We start from the raw sequence: 25,799 nt of genomic DNA on the forward strand, positions 1-25,799 counted from the left end.
TTAAGGATGCTTACAGCAAAGCCTGCATGATGTACTGGTGTGTGTCTGGGGGATGGGCAAAAAAAAAGCCCGATCCCCAAGAGCAGGAAAGCTCTTTGTCACAGCAAAGAGCACTGGAAGTTTAAGAGCGGAGGCAGGTGGGCGACAGCATTGGAAGGGAGGGTGCAGAGCTTTTTCTTGTAGAGGGTGCAGCCTCAGTGCCGCCATCTAAGTATAAATTGTTCCTAAAAGATCCCTCTGATATTATTCACCGTGGAATATATGTGAATCCAGCGAGAGGCACTTGAACATTACCAGTGGTGAAGCGTGGCAGAGCAGAAGGAGCACTGGAGCCGAAGAGCAGACAGCACCCGGCAGAGCAGGACTGCGGTACCAGCTGCCGGGAGCGTAATTCAGCCCTCGCAATGATTTTAAGTTTCACTCTAAACCTCACTTTGGAAGTATCCCTCATCTAAAGTACGAAGTTTCCCCAGCCCATCAGAATAGAATCTCTCCACAGCCTGAGCATGTGGAATTAATGACTGAATATTATGCTGAGAGCCATTTAATTAAAAACACTTTAATTAATAATGCAGTTGGAGAGTGTGTGTGTGTGTGTTATGTAATTAAAGATAGTACATCAGTAAATGATACTATGCAAAACCAATTCAAAAAATTCAAATGAGTCGGTGTAACATAAGGAACTTAATTCAAGTGGGAATAAAAGTCAATGTGAAATAAGCTCCGAGTTTTTCCTGGAAGCTGCAATTAATCTGCTTCTGGCAACGCAATTCAAGAGTTGTATTTTAAATAAGGGGCTCTGCTTGTTTTAAAGCTAACTGGTGCGGTGAATCAAAATATATTTCTCTCTCCACTCCTTTTGCCAAATAAAATAAGCGTCCCTCAGTGCCTGGACACAGCGCTGAGCTCGGCTGACCCGTTGGGTCCGGGCTGCCTTGCGCGCCGTTCATCCGTGGCGCCGTTTTCCCTTCGAGCGGTCAGGTTGCGCTTGGCTGTGGCAAAACGCCGTGGTCTGGTATTTGTGGTGTCTTTACTTGAAACCTCGGAGAGGGGTCTTCCCTCGGGACAGAGCAATCGCCCTGTCCCGCATTGCTTTCAGGAAGCATCTTGTTTTCCCAGAGTACTTTGGCTAATCCAAATCTTCAATGATTGAAGTCAGAAATGCTACAGTTAAACATATCTGACGTGAGAAATGGATTGGAATTAAGTAGTCTTAAGTACTCTATAATAAATAGGCTTGCTTATCTTCAGTAGGGCAACTTGCAATATTTTTAATCCTTTGGTTCACCTGCTCAGAAATCGGTGTTAAATATTCTGCGCTGGGATCCCAGGTTAGCAGCGCAAGTCTGCTCAGCATCGCCCGCCCTAGCGGCACGTGCCTCGGGTATGCCTTCAAGGGCGGTGGAAGAGCCGAAGTACTTAGTAAGTACTTACTTAGGCTTAGAAGAGACTGAAGGCTCCTCACTGCTCAGTTCTCGTCCTCAGCCAAATGCACGTGCTCGTGTTCAGGAATATCCGCTTGACATGTTTTGAAAACCTGATCTTTTTTAAATTTTTTTTTTTAACAGATCAGAAGGAAATAATATGAATTGTTAGCAAGTAACTGCAGTAGGCTGTGCTGCTGTTGCCGCGTCCCTGGGGCAATGCCCAGAGCTTGACCCTCCAGAGCCGGCAGCGGCGCTGGCTCCTGCGTGGCTCTCCTGTCGGCACCACCGCCCGCTCCCCGCGCCCACCCATCAAAATCCCCACAGCTGGGACACGTATCCACGCCCGGCTCTCCTGGCTGCTTAGGTGTTTATTGCTTTCATCACAGGGATGAAAATGAGGATCACAGCAATGCCAGAAACCGACTGGGATGTTCCCAGGTCCCAGCCGGGAGGAGTCGAGAGTTGTTTGCGTTGAGCTTGCCTGGGGTGCTGTGGGCTGTAGACTGAAAACTTGTCGAGGTGTGTATAGACAACAGGGACGCCTGGAGCGCCTGGGCCCCTGGAGCGTGCCCTGTGCCCGGCTCCTGCCCCCTTACCCTCACCCCGACGTGGCTCCGCGCTGCTGCGCGCAGTGGAGCTACTTCATCGCCTGCGGTGGGGAGCTGGCAGCATCGCTGCTGTCGGTCGGGTCGCCAGAATGAAAGATCCCAAGTTTTGCTTCCTGGGAAGTAACGGGCTGTAACGGATGATACAAATGGCCGATACCAGAAGGTCTAAGCAAACACCCCAATAACTTCAGGTGCTCTTTTTTGGCCATTTTTAACTTCAGGGCTAATTCAAATAACCTCCAAGACTCATATTTCACTATTCTCTTTCTTGCCAATTTGGAGCCAATTATAAAGTATCACCTTTCGGGAAGATCACCAGCTTATTTGGAGCTGTTAAGATAAGGTAGCCAAAGCTTAATTGAGTGCATAATGATGAAAGAGCCACGTACTGCCTGGGAATGAGGCAAGAAAATGGAGAAACGGGGTTTGCATTTGAGGTGGCTAAAATGCAGGGCTGCCAAGGGCCGGTGAGGGGGATGACGACTGAAAGGCGAGCTGCTGGTCGGGCATCGGCCTGCGGATGAAACCGTCTTGTTTTCCGACAGCAGTCGCGGCGAGAGGGGCCAGGGGAGGGGAAGGACGGCCGAGGAGCCGCTGCAGAGCGGATCGGGCACCGTCGCTCTTCCGTTGCGGCCGCGCTGGGCTGCGGCACTCGGGCTGTGCCAGAAAGGCTCCGCGTCTCCGAGCCCTCGCTGTAATTTAGCTGCGTCTGGCTGAGGCGTTGCAGGGGGGCGTTTCTCATAAGATGAAGGGAATACATTAAAAAGTCCCTGAACTGGTGGATTTGTTTTTCACTTGGACAAACGCAGAGAGCAGTGCAAGAAATACTGTCTGTTGGACCTGCTGGGCTGGTTCACTACAGTTGAAGGGGAAGGTGCTGATACTTCTTTTGGAGTCTTGCTTTAGAGTCCTACCAGTGTTGATGTAGATAGATTTTTCCCCCCCCCATCCCTGAGTAAACTGTTTTCCCATGAACGTAATTGCTTTTTAATTGGGCTGCAGCTGGTGCTGGATTTATGCTGAGTTGGAGACTGAAGTACATCTTTGGAAAAGCATTTTTTTGCAAATTTTTTTTTTTTTCCTTCAAAATTTAGTCTAGGTGACTGAGGTTCTTGCTTGAGAGCACCAGCAGCTGGAGGCTTGCTTCTGACTGAAAACCTGCAGGTATTTTGGGCTGCAGAGCTGTGTGACGGGGTCGGTGGCAGCGGCCTCGGCAGGGAGACGCTGCCGTGCCGTGCTGCTGGCGGTGTCCAGCAGACTCCCGTGTGGTTCCGTCGCTTCTAAATCACTTCTACAACTGCCTGAAAGGAGGCTGGAGCCAGGGGGGGGTCGGTCTCTTCTCCCTAGTAACAAGTGACAGGATGAGAGGAAACAGCCTCAAGCTGCGCCAGGGGAGGTTTAGGTTGGATATTAGGAAAAATTTCTTCACTGCAAGGGCAGTCAGGCACTGGCACAGGCTGCCCAGGGCAGTGGTTGAGTCCCCATCCCTGGAGGTATTTAAAAGACGGGTAGATGTGGTGCTTAGGGACATGGTTTAGTGGTGGCCTTGGCAGTGCTGGGTTAACGGTTGGACTCGGTGATCTTAAGGGTCTTTTCCAACCTAAAGGATGCTATGATTCTAAGTGCAGCTCTGGACAGCATTTGCAGACCTGAGCTCAGCGACCCCCAAGGGAGCTGTGGTTTGACTGAAGCAGGATGTTTCGTGACAATTCAACTCTCCTTCTGTCAATCCAGTCCCTTGGATCCTTCTTTTGTGGAGCTGGCGTGGTCCTTGCACGTGCGGCCGGCTGGGCTACGTCGGCAACCGGGAGCTGCCTGCTGACGCGTGGCTTAGCTTCGGCTCGGTAACTCCAGAGACCTGAATCCACAGGGGCATGACATAAATTTGTGATTTTTTTGGTTTTGTAAACCTCTTGGGGGGGTTACACTAACTCCTAGGTTTTTGTCTAATACAGTACAGGCAATATCCTCTAAGTAGAGTACGGTGCTAGTTTCCAATTTGTGAGAAACATCATTTTATTTGCTCCTTTTGAAACAAAGAGGGAAGCTGCTTCTGGCAGACTCGTGTAAGAGGGGTTCACAAGAGGCAGATGGGAATGGCAAAGTCTGGTTTGTCAAATGAGATGCCTATAGCTAAAAATCTACTTGATTGATGCGAATTTCATTGAGCTACTTAGGATACGCGACTTGTTATTGTCTTTTCAGCTGTGCATATTTGAATAGGGACAGTGGTAATGACGAATCATTATTATACTATAAATAAAACATTATCCAGATTAGGCTGGTCAACAGAGCGTAAAACAAATAGCAAATTCTAATGTCCTTGAATTACAATTAAAAAAAAAAAAAAGCAGCAGGGGATGCTGACTTGCACTGAATACCTTCGCCTGCTTGCTCTGAGAGGTTTTCCAGTTGCATCAGGATGAATCAGGGGTTTGCTCTTGTAGCGCTGCCTAGTAAATTCTCCCTAAAAAGAAAACGTGGCAACCCCGGGGAGCTCCCAGCAAACAGCGCTCGGGTTTTTGCGTTTTCCCTGCCTTGCTCGCCGCGGCCGTGCGACGCGAGAGCTCGGGGGTATCGCGGGGCTGCGATGGCTGAGGGGCCGAGGAGCTCGGGGCGGGGGCCGACCGCTGGCGAGGGCTACGCGGAGATGAAGGGGCTGAGGATCCCAAAGGGTGAAATTCTTGAGGGGGAAAGAAAAACCAAACCAAGTTACTTCCCTCTTCAAGTTGAAAGGATTAAAAAAAAAAAAAAATACTGAATGCGCCCGGTTCCTGCGGCACTGCGGCGGGCTCAGGACAAAAAGCTGATGCTTATGTGTGTATCGTGAATTCGCTTTTCGCTGGGATTTTTGTATGTATGTCCGCGGGACGGGGAGAAGCGCATTTAATAAGGAGTTTAAATATGTGTTTGCATTGACAGAAATGCATGCGAAACGATACTGTTGAGATTTGGATTAAAGTATGTACGTTAAAACTTTTAGATTAAGTTGCTGTGGTTGTAAGTCCTTATTGCCCACTTGGGACACTTTCTAAAAATGGTGTTTAATCTTCCAGATTTTTATTTTAAAATCCTTTGAATAAGAGTCATGAAAGGAACAGTCATTGAAATTTGAAACTTGTCTGAAATCGTCAGCTGTTATACAGGAAAATGCTTTTTAAAATACGGCCTGTTCTGTGGGAAATTAAATCAAATTTTGTTCTGTTTACATGGGCGGTGTGAAATTTGACCTAACGAAGTCTGCCCCTTCCTCTGGCTCATTGGATTGGATTTTGCTTACCTTGGGAGGTCTAAATAATTTCTTCTTAATCTGGTTTTGCCTGCAGTAAGATCGTAAATGCTTTCCTTCAGCGACTCTCACAACTGATCTGAAAGAAACGTAATGCTTTTAAGTTGATTTTTAAAGTATTGTGATTGGAAAAAGCGTGGGGGTGAGTTCTCTGGCGTGACGGGTTGTGGTACCGAGGCGCCCTGCTCCCCTCCTGCCCCGGCTGCTGCCCGGGCTCGCTGGGAGGAGGGCGGTGCAAGCTTCTCCCACCGCCCCGGCGCGAAGCATCGCGGCACCGGGTGGCTGCTGCTGCCGAGGGTCCGCTTCTCCCTGGGAAAACGTTTGGGCTACGCTAAAGCAAAGGCTGAGCCCCCGAAGGCAGCCTCTCCCGCCCGCGCCGGCCCTCCCTGCCCTCGCCTTGGTCTTCAGGAAACGTCGGCCTTTGCCGAACTGGTTTGTGTTTGCTGGGGGCGGAGGGAGGCGAGCGGGTTTGGTGGCGGTCGCTCCTCTGTCATTAGGAGGTTTGGGGGCAGGAGGGCTCCTTGGGGGGGCTCACAGGTGGGAGACGAGAGCTCTCGCCCGCGCTCTGCCGGGGCAGAGGCTGCCGGCGGTTGCAGCTGGCCGCCGGGGCGGCGGGACCCACGGGGCCTGGGCTGACCCGCTCCTCCTGCTGTCCTGGGCTCCCTGTGCCCAGCGCCGCTCCCATGGCGCGGCACCAGCCTGCGCCTCGCTTGAAGAGCTCGAGCGTTGTTTTAAGTCAAAAGCTGCCGGCCGGGTGCGTGCCTTCTCCGTGTTCAAGAAGCTCAGGGGTTAAACCTACTAAAATACTTGTCTCTGGAGCCACAGCAGCCTTTCCCGGTGCATCCCCACGTGGCCCGGGTGTTCCCGGGGCGACGTTTGCTCGCTCGCAGCCCTGGTTTGTCCTCCCGAGGTCTGGAAAGCCCAGCCCGGGAGGCGGCTGCGCCGCAGCGAGAGGACTTCGAGGGGATGCTGAGCGAGGGCCGAACGGCGGCGGCGGGCTGCCGCGTCGCCCGGCGCAGGCTGGCTCGCGGGCGGCTGGCCTGGGCTCTGTAACTTGCACTACCCCCTCGACTTCGAACGTACCTCGCACAATTATTAAACGGTTCACGGTTGTCCTCCTCAAAACACGCGCTTCGTTTGTCGAATATCGCGAAACGCTATTGAACCTCCTCTGCCTAGGCTCGTAGCGCAGCTCGCTGCGGCGCGTACTTCAATATCTCCTAGAAACACAAATTCCAGCTGGGGAAAAAAGTTCAGTGATCTGTTGTAGTGCCTTAGTTTTGTAGATATAAAGACACAAACATTTAAAAAAAAAAAATCAAATATGCCATAAGCAAGTGCCAGATCTAGCAAACTCTCTTTATTTACATACAAATACATGTACACATATATTCTGTATATGTACACATATTTAAGTGTATATACATACATGATTTCCACGTACTCTACAATAAATAGCATGTAGGGTTTTTTTTAATTGCCTACAGTGCTGAGTAAAAATAACATGGCAATAAAATCATGGCTTACAGCTAAGTTACAAAAGCACCAACCACTGAACCCATAGCAATAAATCCAAGCTTATGTACAGCCCAACGAGGACACGCTATACAGAATACAAAGTAGACCACCTTGTAGGAATCGACAGTAAGAGACAAACTAAACCCCAGCATTTAGACCAGGAGAGACTCTGTATGAAATAAGATGAAGGAAAACATTTAGATTATTGATCAAACTAAACCACACATTTAAATTTGTCACCTAAAGAGAAAAAACAAATCAGCTGGTTACTTGTAGTATATTTTTAACAGAGTAATTTTTTTGTATGAGACTTTACCAAGGAAATCAGAGTTAATCTCCTGAGTGAGTCTTTCTGAGCTGTCACAGTCGCTTGCCTGGGTGCACACCACTTGAACAAGAGTATTTTAATAGTACTTTATTTAAGCTGTACCTAACTTCTTGGACCCTGCATGTAAGTTTGATTGTATGCAGTAAGAATCATAGAGTCGTTAAGGTTGGAAAAGACCCTTAAGATCATCGAGTCCAACCATTAACCCAGCACTGCCAAGTCCACCACTAAACCATGTCCCTAAGCACCACATCTACCCGTCTTCTAAATACCTCCAGGGATGGGGACTCAACCACTGCCCTGGGCAGCCTGTGCCAGTGCCTCACTGCCCTTTCGGTGAAGAAGTTTTTCCTAATATCCAACCTAAACCTCCCCTGGCGCAGCTTGAGGCCGTTTCCTCTTGTCCTATCGCTTGTTACTAGGGAGAAGAGACCGACCCCCACCTCGCTACAACCTCCTTTCAGGCAGTTGTAGAGAGCAATAAGGTCTCCCCTCAGCCTCCTCTTCTCCAGGCTAAACAACCCCAGCTCCCTCAGCCGCTCCTCACCAGACTTGTGCTCCAGACCTTCCTCAGCCAGCCTCTTCCACAGGACCCGCGATATCGAACCGTCGCAAAGGGCTATGATAGCAAACTGGTGGCAGCAGCAAAATCGATACCCACCGAAGGCGCCGGGGCTCGATGCCTGAAGCTGCACCGCTGGCACTGACCGCTGTCGGCTGCAGCGGGAGCAACGCCAAACCACAACCGGGCCCTCCGTTCTTGTAACTCCCTACGGCGGAGTGATGCTGTTCTGTACTAGGGGAAAGGCTGGCTGAACATTTTTATATTGATAGCAATTGTTTGAAATCCGCTTTATGAGGCGAAGATGCATAGATTTTTGTTGCCCTCTTTATTTGTCGTTGCTTATATTTTGACTTAAGGTATGCAATGCAATGCTAAGGAAGACAACTGGGTGCCGTTAAGCAGAAAGCTTGTGTTGTTCAGGTATCGTCCCTATGCTGTGATGTATTTTCCTTGCTACAGCGCAGTGCTAAGAGGGCCAGATAGCAAGATAATTGCTTCTGTTAACTGGAAGTCAGCCCCTGTTATCATCAGACTTAAACAGAGATTATCTTTTTCCAAGGTATGTGTATTCTCTATCACTGTAAAACTAGTACTGGTGTACGTGTAAACGTTTGGGAAGAGTCAGAACCGATGGTGACCATGGAAGGAAGAAATGTACACCAAACCTGCGCATCTGGTGGGTCTAATGAACTAAAGCTCATCAATGGCTAATTACATCATTGCGTATCCACGGGTGGGAAGTCTGAAGGAAGAACTACTCACTCTTCACTCCAATGAATATGTACAACTACTACAACTCATAGAAATAGACATTCCTTTCCTTTTTTCCCTTTTTTTTTTTTGTTTCTCCTAGAAATAGTACTTTCTCTTAGTATTTGGACTTGATTCCTTGAGCCTTGTGTGTGTAACATTCTTTATGAAATTAGCGGGAGAGCTGTTTACTTGGATTTTGTGTATCGGCAGCTGGGAGTCTGCCTCATCGTTGGTTCTTTGAATTGTCATCTTCTAAAGTTCCCAATGAGAAATAGGATCCTAAGTGCCATCCAATTCAAGTAGAAGACAACTTCTCTGCCATCGAGTCTAGTTTAAAAAACTGATTTTCAAGATCGGTGTTCATTACAGACATAATTTTGTTTGATTTTTGTCTTGTGTCTGCCTGGTAGTTCCCTCATTAATGATGAGAGCGCTAAAATGCAATGGTCTCAAATGAAAACGATTGTTACATAAATAGTTTGATTATTTACGATACAGCACAAACACAGCTACAGTTTTTAAAGACTTTTTAACCTGATAGGAAAACATATTCTCCTCCAAAAGGTTAATGGAAATGCTTATTTTTTATGACTGATGCTGTATCTCTACAGTTACCCACGATTGTATCAGCCAGAGGACAAGTACGGGGTCTCACTATGGTAGTTATAATCAGGACAGACCTTTTGCACCAGTTTGTAATCTACGCTGTAAAAAGCGATGTAAATGCAGATAACTTTAAATGGTTTGGAACACAACCAGGAGACATGGCTTTGAGTCTGCTCTTGGTAGCAGATCTTTGAAGGGTCGAAATTGCACAAGGCAGTTTTTTTAGCGCGGTCTGTTTTTTCGTACTCAATTCGGCAATTGAAGGACTTGGATTCCTTGGTCTCCAGTGTTGACTGTGGAGATGATTCAAACTCAACCACCTTGGAAGGTGGCACCAGGCTTACAGAAACATTTCCCAGACCTGTGGAGTTATGTCGGAAATAAACACTGAAGGTCCCATTGCCGTGATCGACGATTTTCCCTGTGATCAGGAGGTTCAGCTTAACAGTTTTGATGTTAGAGTGGAAGTCGCCCCATCCAAACATTTTCTTGAATTTCCCAGTTTTTACTATAGGCCTGCGTTTAGTTCGTGCGAGAGATTCCTGAACCTCCGTGATGTTGGACAACCAATCCCAAAAGTTTTCTATGCTGTCCGAGTAGGACACCTGGCCGTGTTTCAGTATTGGAGACGGCTTAACAAACAGGCGTAAAGGATTGATGATCCTGGAATGGACCACGTTGTCGACCAAAGTCTCTGCAGCATCCTTGTCTTCCCAGTCCAGCACGTCTGTGGCTTGTACGACTTGATTAGCGTCACAAAATACCTGTTTCGAAACAGAAAGAAAGAATTGTACAAAGTGTGAAAATAAGACTGTCGAGATACAAAAGGAGGCATTAAAATTTATTTTTACACCAATAAGGTCTGAACCAGCCCAGTCACGGGGGCTACTGTAAAGAGTAATTTCTGCTACCCCATGAAAGCTCAAGGATTTTACTCAAAACAGCTTACAAAAAGCTGAGTGGGAGCCAACCACTGGGACAAACGGATAAATCTCTGGACAGGTTGAGGACTGGGGACAGATACCCTTTGCTTACAGATTTGTTAGCTAAAAACATGTCTAAGGATGCTGGAAAACCTGCACAGCAAAGTGGCACCTCTGCTAAAAGATGGAGTGAAATAGAAAAGCACAATTTTCCATTCCCCTTTATTTTTTCTCCTCACTTCACCTCCCAGCTGCTTTAAGCTGCAAGTCCTCTCTTACTCAGCTGCTTCTGGTGGTGTCATTGTATACTAAAATGTTTATTATACATTCGTCTTTTCTGGTGTTGCCTTTTCCATTTTTTCCAAACTTCGTATGCCCATTTGTGCTCTTAATTTGAGACAGATGGTGAAAATAACTGTATTTTTGGTCTGTTGGTTTCAGGTGCCAAGATGCCCATGTTTAGCAAGGCCTAACCTTCAAGAAGTGTTGAGCAATCCCAGCTGTAGAGCACGTCATCATTTTTCAGAAACATGACTAGGCCAAGCTACGTCTAACGCAAAATTAGCTATGATGTCTAATGCAAATTGTCTGCAATTGGAAAGCAAAGAACTAGTAGTGACAGAATGGCGTCAGATTTCACGGTCAAACACACAGGTCTCGGTAAACAGCAGATTTCCAGTTTAATGTAGAGACACATTGCCCATGCCCGCTCTTCCTGTACACCGTGAAAGAGAAGTCCGGTTGAAAATGCAGAACTTGAGCGTATTCCCAAGAGGTCAGAAGTAGGATCTGTGTTTTAACAGGCTAGAAATGATCATCTAACTTTTTCTTTTTAGGTCCTTTAAAGCTTGAATAGAAGTTTTGCAGAATGTGTTTTCAGGGTTTGTTCTCTTCAGGACTGTCTTATACCATCATCCTAATGTACAAAGAAAAACTTTTTGAGCTGCAATTATTCTTACAAAATGTGCGAATAGAAAGAAAAGGCGCTCAAGAGGGAAAAAAGGCAGAATGCTATTGTACTGTCCTTATCCCCAAATTGCTGCCGCCGCCTCCTCCTGGCAAAATGCTGCTCTCGCTTCGTCCCCAATCTGGCAGTGCCAGGACGGGTTTGGTGGGCTCCCAGCATTGCTGGCCCACGGGACGGGGCTGTCACTATCCCGTAGGCAACCGCAGCGAGGGCACGGGGTGGTGGTTTGCCTACAGCAGTCAAAACACCGAGCGCTGATGCTGGATTCATGGGGTGGGATTTTGTGCTGCCGGTCTTCGCTAGGGAAACTGCAATGCTGGCCTTGCTCTTCCCTCTGCTACTGACCCCAAAGGCGTCCTCTACGCCTTTAGTTCTTAGCAGTATTCAGTTTCTATAATATTCAATTGTTATTTCTACACTCTTTAATTTATCATTTCATCATCTGGCAAAGATCAGAATCTCCAAAGCCCTAAGTCCTCACGGGGGCCTGTTCTCTAGCAATAGGCTCTAAAACCCCAAACCTGCTTACCTCAGGTTCTTCCTGATCATCCCTAATGCAGTAATTAAGATCGAATGTTGAAAGGTGGCCATCGCTATTGCTAAATAAATCGATGGCTGGATCGAAATGTAGTGGTCAGGTGTGTCTCTGCAGAAATACGTTATTTTCTTCTTCAGATTAGAAAGGGGGGGGAAAAAGGACAACAGTGATCACTCAGCCTGAGACCTTGTGTGTCAACTTTCTGCCTCTATGCTACGTTTTTTATGGCTGAGCTATGATCCCAGGAAAATAGGAGATTCTAATGGAAACAGTGACAGATGCTTATCTGTACCAGCACAAATAGCGCTGTCATAACGATGCTGGGGGAAGCATCGTTTCCACTGTGATGGAAAGCTCTTGGTGAAGCAATGTCATGTTTATGCATGGGTCTTCAGCCACTTTTAAGCCTGCTCGCAAGCTCAGAATCAGCCGGGTGATGCTGCGAACAGCTGGCCATCCCCACTGCCAGGGCAGTAACACCCTTGCTGCAGAGAAGCGCCTCTCTTCAGATGAAACAAGAACTGATGCACACGTTCCCCCCTCCTTCACCCCAAAACTGACCCGAGGCCTTTAGAAGCACAAAAAAGAGGCTTTGCTGCTGCATTTCTCAATTCCAGCTGGGACCAGGGGCCTGGCAGTGCTGAAATACCAGAAACTTTTCTCTGTGTCTGCACAGCTAATGATCTGCTACTTAAAATGCTAATGACCACTCAAAACCATGGACACCTGTAGTTGGCATTGCTGTTAGCAACTGAGCCGGAGGGAATTGTGGATGGAAATTTTAAGGAGACATCCATAGAAAGCAAGCTGCCTGCTTCACAGGAGGTTCTAACTTTGCTGGTGTCCGCACCCAGCTCCGACTGTCCTCTGGCAAGGGCACAGGAACACTGGCAATTCTCCTTCTGGGCTGCTTCTCTTTCACAATGTTTATTGAAATCCGTGCAATGGCTCTTTGGCTTTTCTCCGCTCTCCTTTTATGAAGAGATCTAGAGGGCACCGAGTCATGTGTTCCTGGTAATACTCAATGTATGTCTCTTCAGGGGGCTCTCACTCCAAATGAGATAGCAGAGCATTGCTTTCTGAACGGCTTTTTTCAGAAGGCGCTGATATAAAAAGAAGAAATATGTAGGTATAAGGTTTGGGATGGCTGAAGGGTGGGAAACATTAATGGATGCTAAAGCCAGGTGGGTTTGTCACATCGCTAGGGTGTTAGGGCGCAATTATTTCAAAACCACGATGGTGGAATTGCAGAGTTGCATCGTGCTAAACTACTACTACTTTTAATTAGCTACGTGTTACACCGAACGAGGTGTAACAAGATAATGAAACATGTCCCTGGAGCTACAGTGACGTGGACTATTTCATGTGGCAACGAAACGGCTTCTATACTATGGGAACACAAAATCATTAATATGTTGAATTACAAGGATGTAATATCCCTATTTAAGGCCTAGCTAGCGATCACTAGCCACTGTTGAAAGTCGTACCTTACACTTAACCTGAGCAATTTTTTTCCTCCTCCTCCTCTTTGAAATAGTTTGTGGACTGTAGGATTCTCCAGTCTCGCGCAGCCTTAACTCTTGACTCTGCTTCATCCTACTGCTGTCTTGTTCCACTGATTTCATTATGGGAAGGAGATTCAGAGGCTGACAGAGTTGTCAGCTCGGTGGGCTGCAGGGAAGGGGACCTTGCAGGCTCTGGGTCGTACATTTGTTGTGTTTTGCAAATGTGCAGTAAAAAGGTGTCTAACAAAGAACCGTTCGCCTGGTTCTGCTCGGTACCCAGCGCAGGAGCAGGAATGAGGGTGCATTGTTCAGCAATGTGAATAATATTTGTGCTTTTTTAATGTAAAACCTTCTTTGTGCATGTGCAGAGTTTTTTGTATTTTGAATAAAGCTTTCTGCAATATAAGAGAACCGAACTCTACCGCATCATTTTCCTCCATACATTGCAAAGGCCCTTTGCTTGATGACAGCTCTTTGCTATTAGCAAGGACGGGCCGATGCTCTTTGTTCAGCTGTTTATTCACGCTGGTTAGCAATTTCCGGGAAATAAAAAAACCTGTATTAAAAGAAAGAATGCAGCACATGCTGGAAAAAATGACTTCCTCAGCATCTTCCCATTTCAATATAATGCTTCTCTATAGTGGAAAATATTGCTAGTAGGGTATTTGAAAAATACTAGCTTAGGGAAGTTAGTGTATACATTTAAACAGATGGCTATTGCTGTAGTTCTCCTCTGCTGCACCTGCATTTTCCCATTCCCTCGAAACCATCAATTTCCAAACAGAAGAAATCACCTAATCTTTTTCCGTATTACAGAGGCTGTAGAATGTCACCCAGTTACCCAAAAATTTCCATTAGACTGTAGATATTTTCCAGTAAGTGACATAATCTCGGACCCATCGAGATGTACAGAATCCACAATGTGCCTCGCTGTTTTCTTTTGCTACGTTAACTGCAAGGATGGCTCAAACCAAAGTATGATGGGGTTTATATTTATGCAGTTTTAAACTTCAAACCATTGGTTCTTCCTGTGCGCTTCTCTGAAAGACTGTGATTGCTCTTCAAAACCTTTCTCTTCCATGAGTGATGCTGACCATGGCAGAGCAGCACAGGGTTAAATAACATTCCCTGTGAACTATTCTTGAGGCCTGAGCCTGCGTTGATGAGACACCGGTATCAGTAAATGCTGTATATTTTCTCTATTTCTATATATTATACATATGCTATATATTTTCTCTATTTGCCCAAATAAATTGGGGTTCATCTGGAACTTGCTCCCACGCCTTTCTCTGTGGGCAAGGCACCAAATACAAGTGGGTGTACCCATGCAAGAGTTAATCGTTCTGATGCTTTGGGAATTTTATCCAGGTTATTCATCGATCACCAGCAATCATTTCTATAGCTTCACCCCTGCCAGGAATCATTTAAAAACTCGCAGCAATTAGCTGAAATAAATAGGTCTGTTGGGATAAACAGCTCTGAAGCACCATTCGGCTGCTCAGCGGTGCTGCTGTGAGGTTTTTATCCCACCGATGGAGAGGAAGGGCTGGTAGGAGGGAGGTGGTACTCAGTAACCTCCTCCCACCCCCAGTTTCACCAGTGAAAAACTCATACTGGGGGAGGCTTCCCAGTGGCCTCCTCGCTCTCTGCTGCTTCCATCCCTGAGGCTGTATGTCGTGGGTTTATATTCGCGTCACCGCCGCAGCAGCACAGGGTACTCCTCTGCCCTCCTGGTGCCCGCTTCAGTTCCTTACAAGCCGTGCGCTGCACGGGTAACGCAGCATCATTGAGCGGCTGCACAAAACCCTCAGTTTGAACGGGGTGGGGGAAGAGAAATAGCTCTGCTTTGTCTGTTTGAAAATTCAATGATTTCAACACATTTATCAAATTTTAAATAATTTATGTCTTGACAGGCCTTATCAATTTTGCAAAGCACACACATTAACCAGATACAATGATCTCATATTAGCTTTTTCAGCATCTTACACTGGAGCCCAGAAAGATTAATAAAAACTCAGCCCATCATCAATTAAATGGAAAAACATAAAATTGTGTTCCATTATAGCCTTTTTTTTTTTTGGCAAGAAAATGATGACGAGTTCTAATAATTCATCACAACAAGCTGAGCTTGAACTTTACTGATTATTAAATACGTTTTTCCCAAAGGCAGAGGCTGTGATGGGTTTTATGGCAGCAGATGTGATTGCTGTCAGGAATACTTCAAGGAATTCAGGAATTAAGCAACATCTTTTAGTGGGACTGTATAAAAGAGCTATGTCTATCCATCTAGTCACAGCCTTATTTTTCAGGATGTTATAAGCCTGTGTGCTTTCATAGTTGTAAGGTGAACTAACTTTCATGTACCTCTGCAGCTTTTGCTGGGAATGAAAGCTGTGAATTAACAAGTTGGGCCACCACACCGAAAAAGCCTTAAGGATGCCTCAATCTTCAGCTGCCCAAGCACATGCTCAGGTTTTTGCTTGGAAATTTTTGATCCTTTCTCCTAAAACTTCTGCTGGGAAGCTTTTGGATTTCCCTTGAAAAAACGAAACTGTGCAGATCAGCCAGCCCCAAGAAACAAGGAGTTGTTTTGCACTGAATCAAAAATCTTTAATTTCCAGACAGGTCGTAAGATTTGCACTGATTCCTCCTCCTGACCTTGCAACCAGCTGCAGCTCCCAGCCAGCTAGCCCCCGTGCCAACGAGAATTAGGCAACAGTATCTGCAGCAAGTGAAAATGGAGCGGGCACACTGCTTTGTAGGCAGCACGTAACAGCCTGCCACGGTTTGGAGGTTGTGTTTTTTCTCAGAAAGTGTATTTTAAATTAGATAAGTATAGAGGAGTTGATATAAGCTACTTATTAGAAATTGGTTTTGTAAGTTAAAAAGCGTATGCGAATACCTGAGGGCTTGACAGCAGGGTATGTGGCTCTCGTACTGGGAAAATAACAAGAGTGCTCCGAAGAAATACAACTAAATTCTGTATTTTATTTCAGTTGTAAAGAAAGTACAAAAATGACTTGAACTATTTGAGATGAAGGGACTGCTAAAATGTGGCCACATATTTGGCTGCTTGCTTTGCTTCCTGAGCCAAATTCTTCTGCAGTGGTTATGGTGCGGTTGACGAGGGACCCCGAGGTGCTCAGGGTGACCGTCGCCTACCCGGCGGGTGGCCAGGTCCTGGTGATGCTAACTACCTGCGTGGCAACCTGGTCTGACCCATGATTTGCCCGTGAGCCGTCCGTGTTGCGTATCATCCTCTGAGCACTGGGCAGGTGGGAAGGACCAGAGTGAGCAGGGAGGTACTTTTGTCAGAAATTCAAAAAACAAAAGAAATGACAGAAGACATCTCAACTGGAGGTTGAGAGCAGGACCTGTGTGTCCTATGTGGCTCTGGAAGCAGTGCTTGCAGTTAGCAGCCTGGAAGAGAGGAGAGGTGCGAGCAGCATGCTGGCAAAAGCGGGACCCGAATAATACTGAAGGTCCTGCCCATTGGCTTGATTAATTGAGCAACCCCAGTTTCATTACGCATTTGTCAAAAGGTGGGAATTATTTCCCCACATAAATTAAGAGACTCTGCAGAAATTGCTGTCGCCATTTACCCATGTTAATGAGGGTGGTGGGATGTGGATATTCAGAAGAGAGGCTGAACCTCGTAACTGAGGATGCTCTTGCTCTCCAGGCACCTGTAACACTCTCCTACGCTTGTACAACCTCTCCCTTGCTGAACTGTAAATAAATAAATACCAGCTAGCTGTTGTCACTGGCTTTCTCTCTCCTTTGGGTGATGACAGACTCTTTGAAATACTCTGGTGAAAAGGTAAAATCACGTCAGAAATTCAGACTTCACCTTCTTGATTTCTGTCTCCTTTTAAAATGGATCAAAAAGAGGGACTATGGCGTTCACTGTGCTGATTTCAGCAAAGATAGCCTTTTTGGGGGGAAACTGAGGAGCAGGGGATGGAGTGTCTGAAGTGCTGAACTGTAGCTGGATGGCAGCAGAATACCCAGACTTCTTCAAAGTCCCCTGGTCATGTTAAGGGGGTGGCAATTTGGAAAATATTAAAGGCTAATGCAGCTATTGCTACTTTCTTTCACTCGGAAAAGGTGGAGAGAAATCCCCTGTTCAATAGCTAATATAATTGGATTGCTTTAACAATTTTGTCCTGTCTCCTGTCATTAAAACTAAAATGACAAGCTGCCTCAGCAGAAGAAAAAGGCTTCATGATCGAACCTTGCAGCCCATTACATTTTCTGCTTGTAAATGAATCCTACAAAGAAATTCCCCCCCTGCAGAGGGATGCTGTACTGCCATCCCCGCTGACGGACGGGAAGCCGATCGTTGCTGTGCTGCGTCTGCTCTCAGTGAGCGGTGATGGGGCTTCCTCCAAAGCCATCGCTCTTCAGCATCGCTGGGGAAGTGTCAGAGCAGCGTGATAGCAAAGTGACAGAAAGAAAATGAGGAATGACAGAATGAAACTATATATCAATCTATTAATTGTGAATATTAATACTTTCTGACATATCGTTGTTTGAAAGTCAACTAATACCACTAAACACAAGTACACGCTTAAATACCTGAAAGAGAGACGACAATAAGGGTAAGCCTGAAGCTTTCTCTCTCTTTTTAGCCTTTTGCCTTCCAGGAGTTTCAAACCGTCACAGAAGGTAAGTCAGAAAACATAAATTGGAAACATGAAAGCCAATGTGTGACTCAGCACTATTTTTCCATCCTATAACACGGCAAATTGCTCTTCTGCTCTCACGGCAGGCGCAGGGGACGCTAATGAAGTGTGGTTCACGGCGCACTGCTGAAAGGCGCTTTGCCGTTTTTCCTCAAAGGATCTGAGGGAGAAAGATCTCTGTCTGCATCTGTACGTACCTAAAGGCTAGGGAAGGTAACAGGTCGGAGTCTTTACTTTAATGAGAATATGAGATGATAACATTCAAATAACCCACAGGCAAAAATACAAATCTAAAACAAGAGGGTAAGTTGGGAGAAGTTCCAATTCAGGCTATGATTTCGTTGCATATTTTTAACCAAAACAGATCCTTCAAACTCAGTATCATATTTTACAGAGAAAAAAAAAATCCCTTTAAAATTCTCCAGTTTTTGTGAGAAAGAGGAATAGTGTTTTACTAAAACAGCGCTTCAGTAAAGAAACAAAATTGGGAGGAAAAAGAAGCAGAAGAGAGAAGAGGGAAAATTAAAAATAAAGCCTGCAAGGCTTTCCTTTTTCGAAAATGTATTTGTGGAAAGTATGTGCTGTCTTTCCCACAACCCTGACGTGTAGTTGTAGGTTATATCTGAAGTGTTTCCTCCAGCCTCAGTTGGATGAATTGTTTAGAGCATAGATATCTTTTAAATGACATCTATGCATTGAATTGATCTACCTTTTTGCTGAAAGAACAGAAAATTTGTTCTGAGAAATTCTTCTTGCCAAAAAATGTACATAAATTTTACTCTTGACGACTTCACCTCTTTCTACTTGTTTGGGTTTTTTCCCCTAAATCTAAACCAGAGATCTCTGAGATAGAAAATTGGTATCTTATTTGTATGTTTGTAGAGGAATGACTCTTCTAATATTACTAAATAGTTTTTCTCTTTGCTGTATATAAGGCATCCAGCTCTTTTTGAAGTGTGGAGAGGTTGCATAAATGTAAACCATTCTGTGAATGATCTGAAAAGAAGTCCTGTACAAAAATATCTAATTCGGTTACAATAGATATAGAAATCTTAGTTTATACCTATATACACATATAAAAATATAGTAAATGTTCAAGAAGCATGTTTGGTTCATAACAGGACAGACAAGGGATGCTGTCATGGAGTGGGTCAGTGATCCCTCTGACTGTCTACACAGTGTCTTGACCTGTGTTAGAGATCGACTCTCCTTCAGCAAATAAAATAAAAAGGTCGTTGAGTCTATGCAATACTAATGGAACAATCTAGCTAGGTGGGACTTCTGAAGGACTTCTGAAGATGGACAGCTAAAAGCTGAAACTCTGACTTCAAAAATCAATGTGCATTAACTTCAAGAATAGTTTCTAACCCTGGTAACTGGAAGGGAGAAGATGAAACCTGAGCTGAGTGTGTGGGTTCGTGTTTGGCGATGGCCTGTGTCTTTGGGCCGTCTGAGCGCGTGTCGAGGCTGCGGCGCGGGGGACATTTCTTTTGGCAGGGGTCTTCAAGCAGGCACCTCTAGCTGTTTGTTTCTGCCCTCTACACAGCCCTCTCCGTAGACCTGGCATGACCATGGTGCCTGATGCAAACCAGATCAAGGTATTTGTCCATCTTTAAGAAGAAAACACATGCTCTGACAACATATAAAAAGGAACTGATCTTCAGGTGCTTTTTAAGTCACTGGGTACATTTCCTCAAAATTCAGGCTGTGCTCTTGCAATCTATTTTGCACTGAGCTACACTGGTGCTATGGACTCGTGCATCGTCTTATGGGACTGAGACTCGTGCTTTTAGGATGAAGACCCGGCATTTAGTTATTTTTAGAAGATGTTTCTATTCACCTGGAAAGCTTGAGAGATGCCCCAGATGTTTTCAATCTCCACTGAAGTCACCGGGCCACTTGCAGGCGCTGCTCAGCAGCTTGCAGGACCAAAACCTGAACGAGCCTCCTCTTACCGCAAATTGAAAGGGGAACGCTCAACTCCTTTGCCAAGACAGCACCTGCTGACCAGCCGTCTGCTGAACTTTACAGTTAATAATTTTCCCTCCTGCTTATTTCTTTAATGCCTGGGAGATTTCGCTTTACATTTGCTGAGATCAGTTCATTAAAATACTAATTTCAAACTGTAATTATCTGTTGGTGAGCATTGCCGGTGGAACCAGCGGTAGCACTGATACGCTCTCAGCTGCAGGAGGGTTCGCAGATGCTCGGGTCCCTCGAAGCTCCTCGCAGGAGTCACTGGGGCACTCAGCCACAGGCAGGCTTGCAAGGATTTTTGGGGGGAAATGTTTTAAGAATCACAGTTAACCATTAAGGCTATTTTATGTGATAGGGAAAATGCATTAACAGAAAACTGCTGTATTTGTTAGAAATGAACCTGGTTTTACTGACATTGTCATCAAGGTTTTGTATGCCTTGTAAATTTTAAATTAAAAATCAATTACAGAACAGCCCTTAATCTCATCTTCGGAGTTGATTCATATTTGGATGCGAACTCTGAGACCCTGAGTGACCTCCCTCCACGCTAAGTACGACACAGCAAAGGCTGATTTTCTATCTCACTACTCATGTGCCATTATTCAATTTTTTACTGCATTATGAGGAAGGGAGTTTTAATAATCAAGCCAGATTAAATGAATAAAAGGATGCTTCACACAAGTTAGAAACAGAGAGAAGCTGTGCACTTCTAGCAGATTTCAAGCTCTGTATTATTACAACGCGTAAGAGATGATTAACAAAGAAAAATATTACAGTTATCTGTTCCCTTTGAGAGTCTAACTAATGAACCTCTAACAGCTGCCGTTGAAAAATCAGTAACACTATCACTATCCATTTCAAGACAAAGCACAGCTGACAGATGTTTGAAGTGATAAATCAGGCTGCACAAGGATTAAAATAACAAGCCCCAAATGGCCTTTAAAAGACAAAGGTGCTGCAGCAAACTATTTTCAGCCACTTTGGATACTGTCAAAAGTTAGATCACTGATACAATTATCTTGCAAAACAGTAATGACCAAAGTAATATGTTATGAAAAATCTAACAATGGCGATACTTGAGCCAAGTTTTTGAAAAGAACAGGTTTTATAGTCATTTGTGCTTTTAATGGCAGAACTGAGAATGCCGTGCTGCCCTGAATATTACTTCTGGGAATGAGTTATGAAAAGTATGCACTGGGCTGAAGCACAAAATGTAACTGAATTGCATTCTTGTACATTTTAATTAATCCTATTTTAAAGCAAGATGTTACATTTTAATAGGCAATGAACACCATTATTTAAATAAGGCATAAGATTTTTGTGTTGCTTCACTGCAGGCTGCATTTCCTAACAACCTGTCACTGACGTGATAGAGATAAAGAGCTCATTCCTGGAAGATGCTGAGTGCTTGCAAACTCTGCTGCCTTTAATGGCAGACAACTGTAGCGAGGGAAGAGCGAGCTGAAACAAATTCCAAGTTTCTGAACTTTATCTCAGCGTTCGCTGTTAAGTGCACGTTGTCAGAGGGTGCATAACTCTCTGTCAGGTTAGGGAGGAAATGCTCGGTTTAAAGAATAAAAAAATGCAGATATTTTCCCGGCACCACTCCTGGCTTAGGATGCCAGGAGGCGGGAGGGATGGCAGGGCACGCTGCGCGGCCGCAGTGCCGGGAGGTGGTACCCGCGGAGAGCCGCCATCTCCCTGGCTGAGCACAACTCCCATCACTTTCACGCCGCGCTTTAAGCACGGCTTAGGGACACCACGGAGTTCAGGGTGCAAAGCTCTCGGTTGAAAAGAGCCACAAGTGCTTTCTGTGCTGACATCCTGGGAAAGCTGTGGTCACCCCAAGTCCCTGGGCAATACCCCTCTGCTAAAGAACCTATTAACTGGGGTTATTCAGTGACTCTTGGTGATTCCTGCTGAATCATCCTGCTATTTGAAGAACGTGCGTGGATGTATCCAGGAGTTCATCAGCTGGGCAGGGATGGGGGGAATGACTAGTAATCTCAAGTTCAAAGCTTTCTTCCAGAAATCACATTTTGTTATTTCCTTCAAGCATGATGTTCCTTACTGGAAATGCTGCTTCCCCTGTGCGCTTTTGTTAATGCACTGGGAGGGAGGCAGTCAGACCCAAGCCGCTGCTAACTGTGGGAGCTGCTGCATACGTTCTTGGCGTGTCCCTAAGAAAAATATTTCTGCTTAAAGCTTTGTGATAGAAATGCGTGGGAATTAACAAGAGTACACTGGATTGGAACGAATACAGAGGAAAAAGATGACCTACCGCTCAACAAGAAATGCTATGTGTTGCGGGTTAGGCTGCCTGGGGAGGGAAGGGGTACAAATGCTGGGGCCGGGCTGCTTCAGAAGCGCGGTAGGCAGATATGAGAGTCACACGTCAGGGAGAAGCTCCTCCACTTACGTCTTTTCAAAGAAGTGGAGGCCCTTTGGGAAAAGCCTGGCTAGCACTGGGGTGTAGCCTTCCCAGGACTGCGCCGAACACCCCTCCCTGGCTGGGGGGCACCGAGCAGCCCCTTCTCGCTGCCTTTCCCTGCCTGCTCCAGCAGAGGTGACTCCATCGCGCTGATTTGGGATGAAGGCAGGGCTGAGGTTTGTCTTCCTCCCTGCCACGCAGCCAGGTTTGGGCTGGGAGCTGCCTGTCCGCACGCCTGCCGGGGGAGCAGCGGCGTGCTGGCTCACAGCTTCTCTCCTCCTCGCAGTATGTGTGAAAGACCACGGCAGTTTTCTAAATTAAATTAAAATCTTTTTTCTTTTCAAACCACTTAGCATGAGGTAGCACATTGGGGCACTTTGAGATATTTTACTGCTGCCTACACACATGCATGCATGCTGCTTTCCTAAACGAATTACTCTCTTAAAGAAGAGAAAATCATTGACTGAAGCTGCCTCATTATTAAGTTTTAAGGTGAAACAATATTAGCCTTTGCCCAGCAGCAGCCAGCCACGCCTGCAGCCACTGTGAGCTGCATAATGGTATGGTAACAGTGACTTCGTACTGTAAGGTCCTATTGAAACCCAGTTTTAATCCCTTTTAATTTATTCAGCCATCTTCTATATCCCCAAGAAGAGGAAAACCAGAATTCCTTTCAGCCTGAATTTGTTTGTGCTTTGAAGATTTGGGGAACAATTTGAAATGAGTTGGTCAAATCCTTTCTAAATTAAAAGCTTCCTAAAATAGAAACATTTTCCTTAACATTTTTTTAGCTACTGGTCAATTTAAAAACTCGGCTTTTTTGATTAATTTTTAAAGCAAACAAATGAACCACAATTAGTCCCATTCAAGACTAGTGCTAGGTACACGAAATGTTAATAACAAACCAAAATGATAGCTTTGAGACACTTAGAAGATTATGAGGTCCAAATTTGAAGCCCAGTCACCATGTAAGTTTTAACAGGGTTTAATTAGAAGTTGGTTAGTCATCTGTCCTGATATAATAAATCCATGATGTGGGTTTAAAAAAGGGAGAAGAGATGAGTTTGATATCGAGTTCAACCAGAAGAACGTCACAACATGTGCCTGGCTTGTTTGCTTTCAGTAATTTACAGAGATATTTAATATCTAGGATCTTTGTACATGCACTGGAAGAACAGAAAGAGGATCTGAAGAAAGAAAGGCTTACATCAGATGAAAATGTTATGTTCTAGCACAATAGGAGTTAATACAAATTGCTGTCATTTGCATATAAAAATATAGTTTCAAACCTATTTGCTCCACATATCCTGTATCTGTATCAAACAAGAAGGGAATACATTCAACACATCTTTACATCTTTCAATCTTTCTTTTATTGTGAATTACTGTGCACATAACCCCAAGTATTAATTTGGTCTCACCCCACGATGCATTTGATGTATTTCAATTGGCATATAAAGAATAACATTTCCAGGTTGTATAAAAGAACTGTACTAGCAGGGTGCTTGCAGTTGGTGAAACAAGCACTAAAGGCAGATAAATCACCCGCTGGAGGACTGGGGGTGGGGGAAATGGGACTCTAGCACATTGCTTTTAAGGCACGCACATCTAAAACGTACACCCTAGAAAACGTACAATCCTATAAACAAGACAGCGGGAAGCTTCTCTTTGGATACATACTAAAGGTGTTTTAGAGGAAACACTATATAGAAGCATAACGTTAAAAAGTCTTCCCTGTGTTACCATGACTAATGCAAATTGGAATGCAAATTTCAGTGCATCCATGTGTTGTAACAGCAAACAGTATCCCAAACCTTTGACTGCAAAACCTCCAAAGGCCTAAATATGAGGTCAGTTTGGGTGAGCATTCAGTGAGAAATCTTGGCTCTGCTGACTTTGTTGACTTCACCCACAGCAGACCTTTTTTTCCCCAAAAGTTTACACAATGCCTACATTATCCACATTCCTCTGTTAACAGCCCCTTTGACTCTCTTCCCTGCTCCTAGACTTGACCATGCACGATAACAAAACCAAAGTGTTCCTTTTGCACCTCAATGTTCAAATTCCTTTTGGGATTTTTCTTTTTCAGTTGACCATAGTCTTGAGCTCTCTGACAGGTAATGAATTCGCTTCCAAAATGGAGTTCGCTAATTTAAGATTTACTCTGAAAATAGCCACTCTGCTGTCATCACTTCTCACTACTTTTTAAAAGCGGAACGAGCCAGTTCTGAAGAATACATAATCACAAATAAGACTTACAGTTCACTGCTTAATTCACACACTGTCTGAAAGGGTTTAATATGAAATAAGGTCTTTCTAATTAAGTAGCCAAATTCTGAGTCTGTATAAAAAACCTAACCACAATTTATGAATGGTTTTGGGACTGAATGCTAACAAGTGGCATGAGTAATCTCAAAACCCAAACAAATTGGGGTTAGGAAGAACAGGTTTTTAAAGCAAGAGATATAAGATGTGAGCTAATAAGCAGAAGGTACAAGAACTGGTGATGTGTAAGTGAAGTCAGGCTTAAAAAGTCACACATTCCTTCTTGTTTCTAATGCATATTTTCATATGGATTGTGGAGATCAAAGAAGGAAACAAATCTAAATGTAACTGCTGCCTAGTCCAAAGCTGGTAATAAGCACACGACAGACAAAAAAGCAACTCCGTTGTAAATGTTTTAAACTGCCTCCTGTGGATACAAAAGGTGGTTCTACAGAGACAGCCAGTAATCCCTTGTATTAAAATTGAATGTGCTGCCCTACGTGATCAATTACAAAGATTTTCTGAAGTCTATAAATATGTATGTGCATGACTGAATCAGTAATAAAAATGTGATTTTATAAATCTCTGAGTCTCCGTGATCAGGCCAATAAACTCTGTTACATCAAATAACATTACAACTTCTGCTATCTGTGAAAGTGCCAGTTGCTTGTGATGAACCACTTCAGGAAGGGCTTGTTTGTCTGTCCTACCTGCCCGCAATGCTGCAGGGATACGGGTGAAGGGAGCACAGCCCCGTGCCAGTTCCCTGTGTGCCTGGATCACCCATCAGTACAAACTTCATCTGGCCCAGGCATGACCATCAAATTAGCCAGAGTATATGCATGGTAGTGCGCTACGGATTTTGGTTCAGACATTTGTAAATAAATCGGGTTTCCCTGTTCATCTTGGCTGGGGTCGAAGCAGGGAACCTTCCAGCTCCTGTTCGAAGCGTAGCAGCTTCTTCCATCCACAAGTCCCGCATGGAGGAGAGCAGGACAGCTGGACTCTCAGTGAGAAACAAGCATTCTCATCACCCACATTCAGAGAACGAGAAGCTTCAATACATTGCTTCACTGAACAGAGTTGATATTTCCAAATCATGCTCCAGAAAAGAAAGTCTTGGCAGATCTCATTCCCAGTCAGTAAAGGGCAACACCTCATTAGTGCAGATAAGATATATGTGGCTCATGTTCGACTTTGCTTAGGGCTCAGCTGAATTTCAGCCAAAATTCTGATAGCTGAATATGGGTCGAAATGTCTAAACAATTCTGATGTGCACTTCATTGCTGCTCAATACTCAGGAGATGTTTTCTCCGGGGTGCCAACAGCATGCTTCACTTAGCTGCTTTTTCTCCCCTTGTCTTCATGGTCACTACACAGGATAAACGTGGCACAGATTGGAGGGAGGAGGAGAG

At 45.1% G+C, this 25,799-nt stretch overlaps 1 protein-coding gene across 1 annotated transcript in view; it reads right to left on the bottom strand.

Annotated features, from left to right (window-relative positions):
* Positions 1-6,686: 6,686 nt before the first annotated feature.
* NXPH2 (neurexophilin 2) overlaps positions 6,687-25,799 on the bottom strand; it is a 42,669-nt gene continuing 23,556 nt past the window's right edge. The window contains exon 2 of the mRNA XM_082312056.1: positions 6,687-9,858. Within this exon, the coding sequence (XP_082168182.1) occupies positions 9,115-9,858 (744 nt within the window). The 3' untranslated portion in view covers positions 6,687-9,114. The remainder of the gene's footprint in view (positions 9,859-25,799) is intronic.

This window comes from Platalea leucorodia (assembly GCF_965183815.1).
Source record: "Platalea leucorodia genome assembly, chromosome: 5".
Classification (NCBI taxonomy): Eukaryota; Metazoa; Chordata; class Aves; order Pelecaniformes; family Threskiornithidae; genus Platalea; species Platalea leucorodia.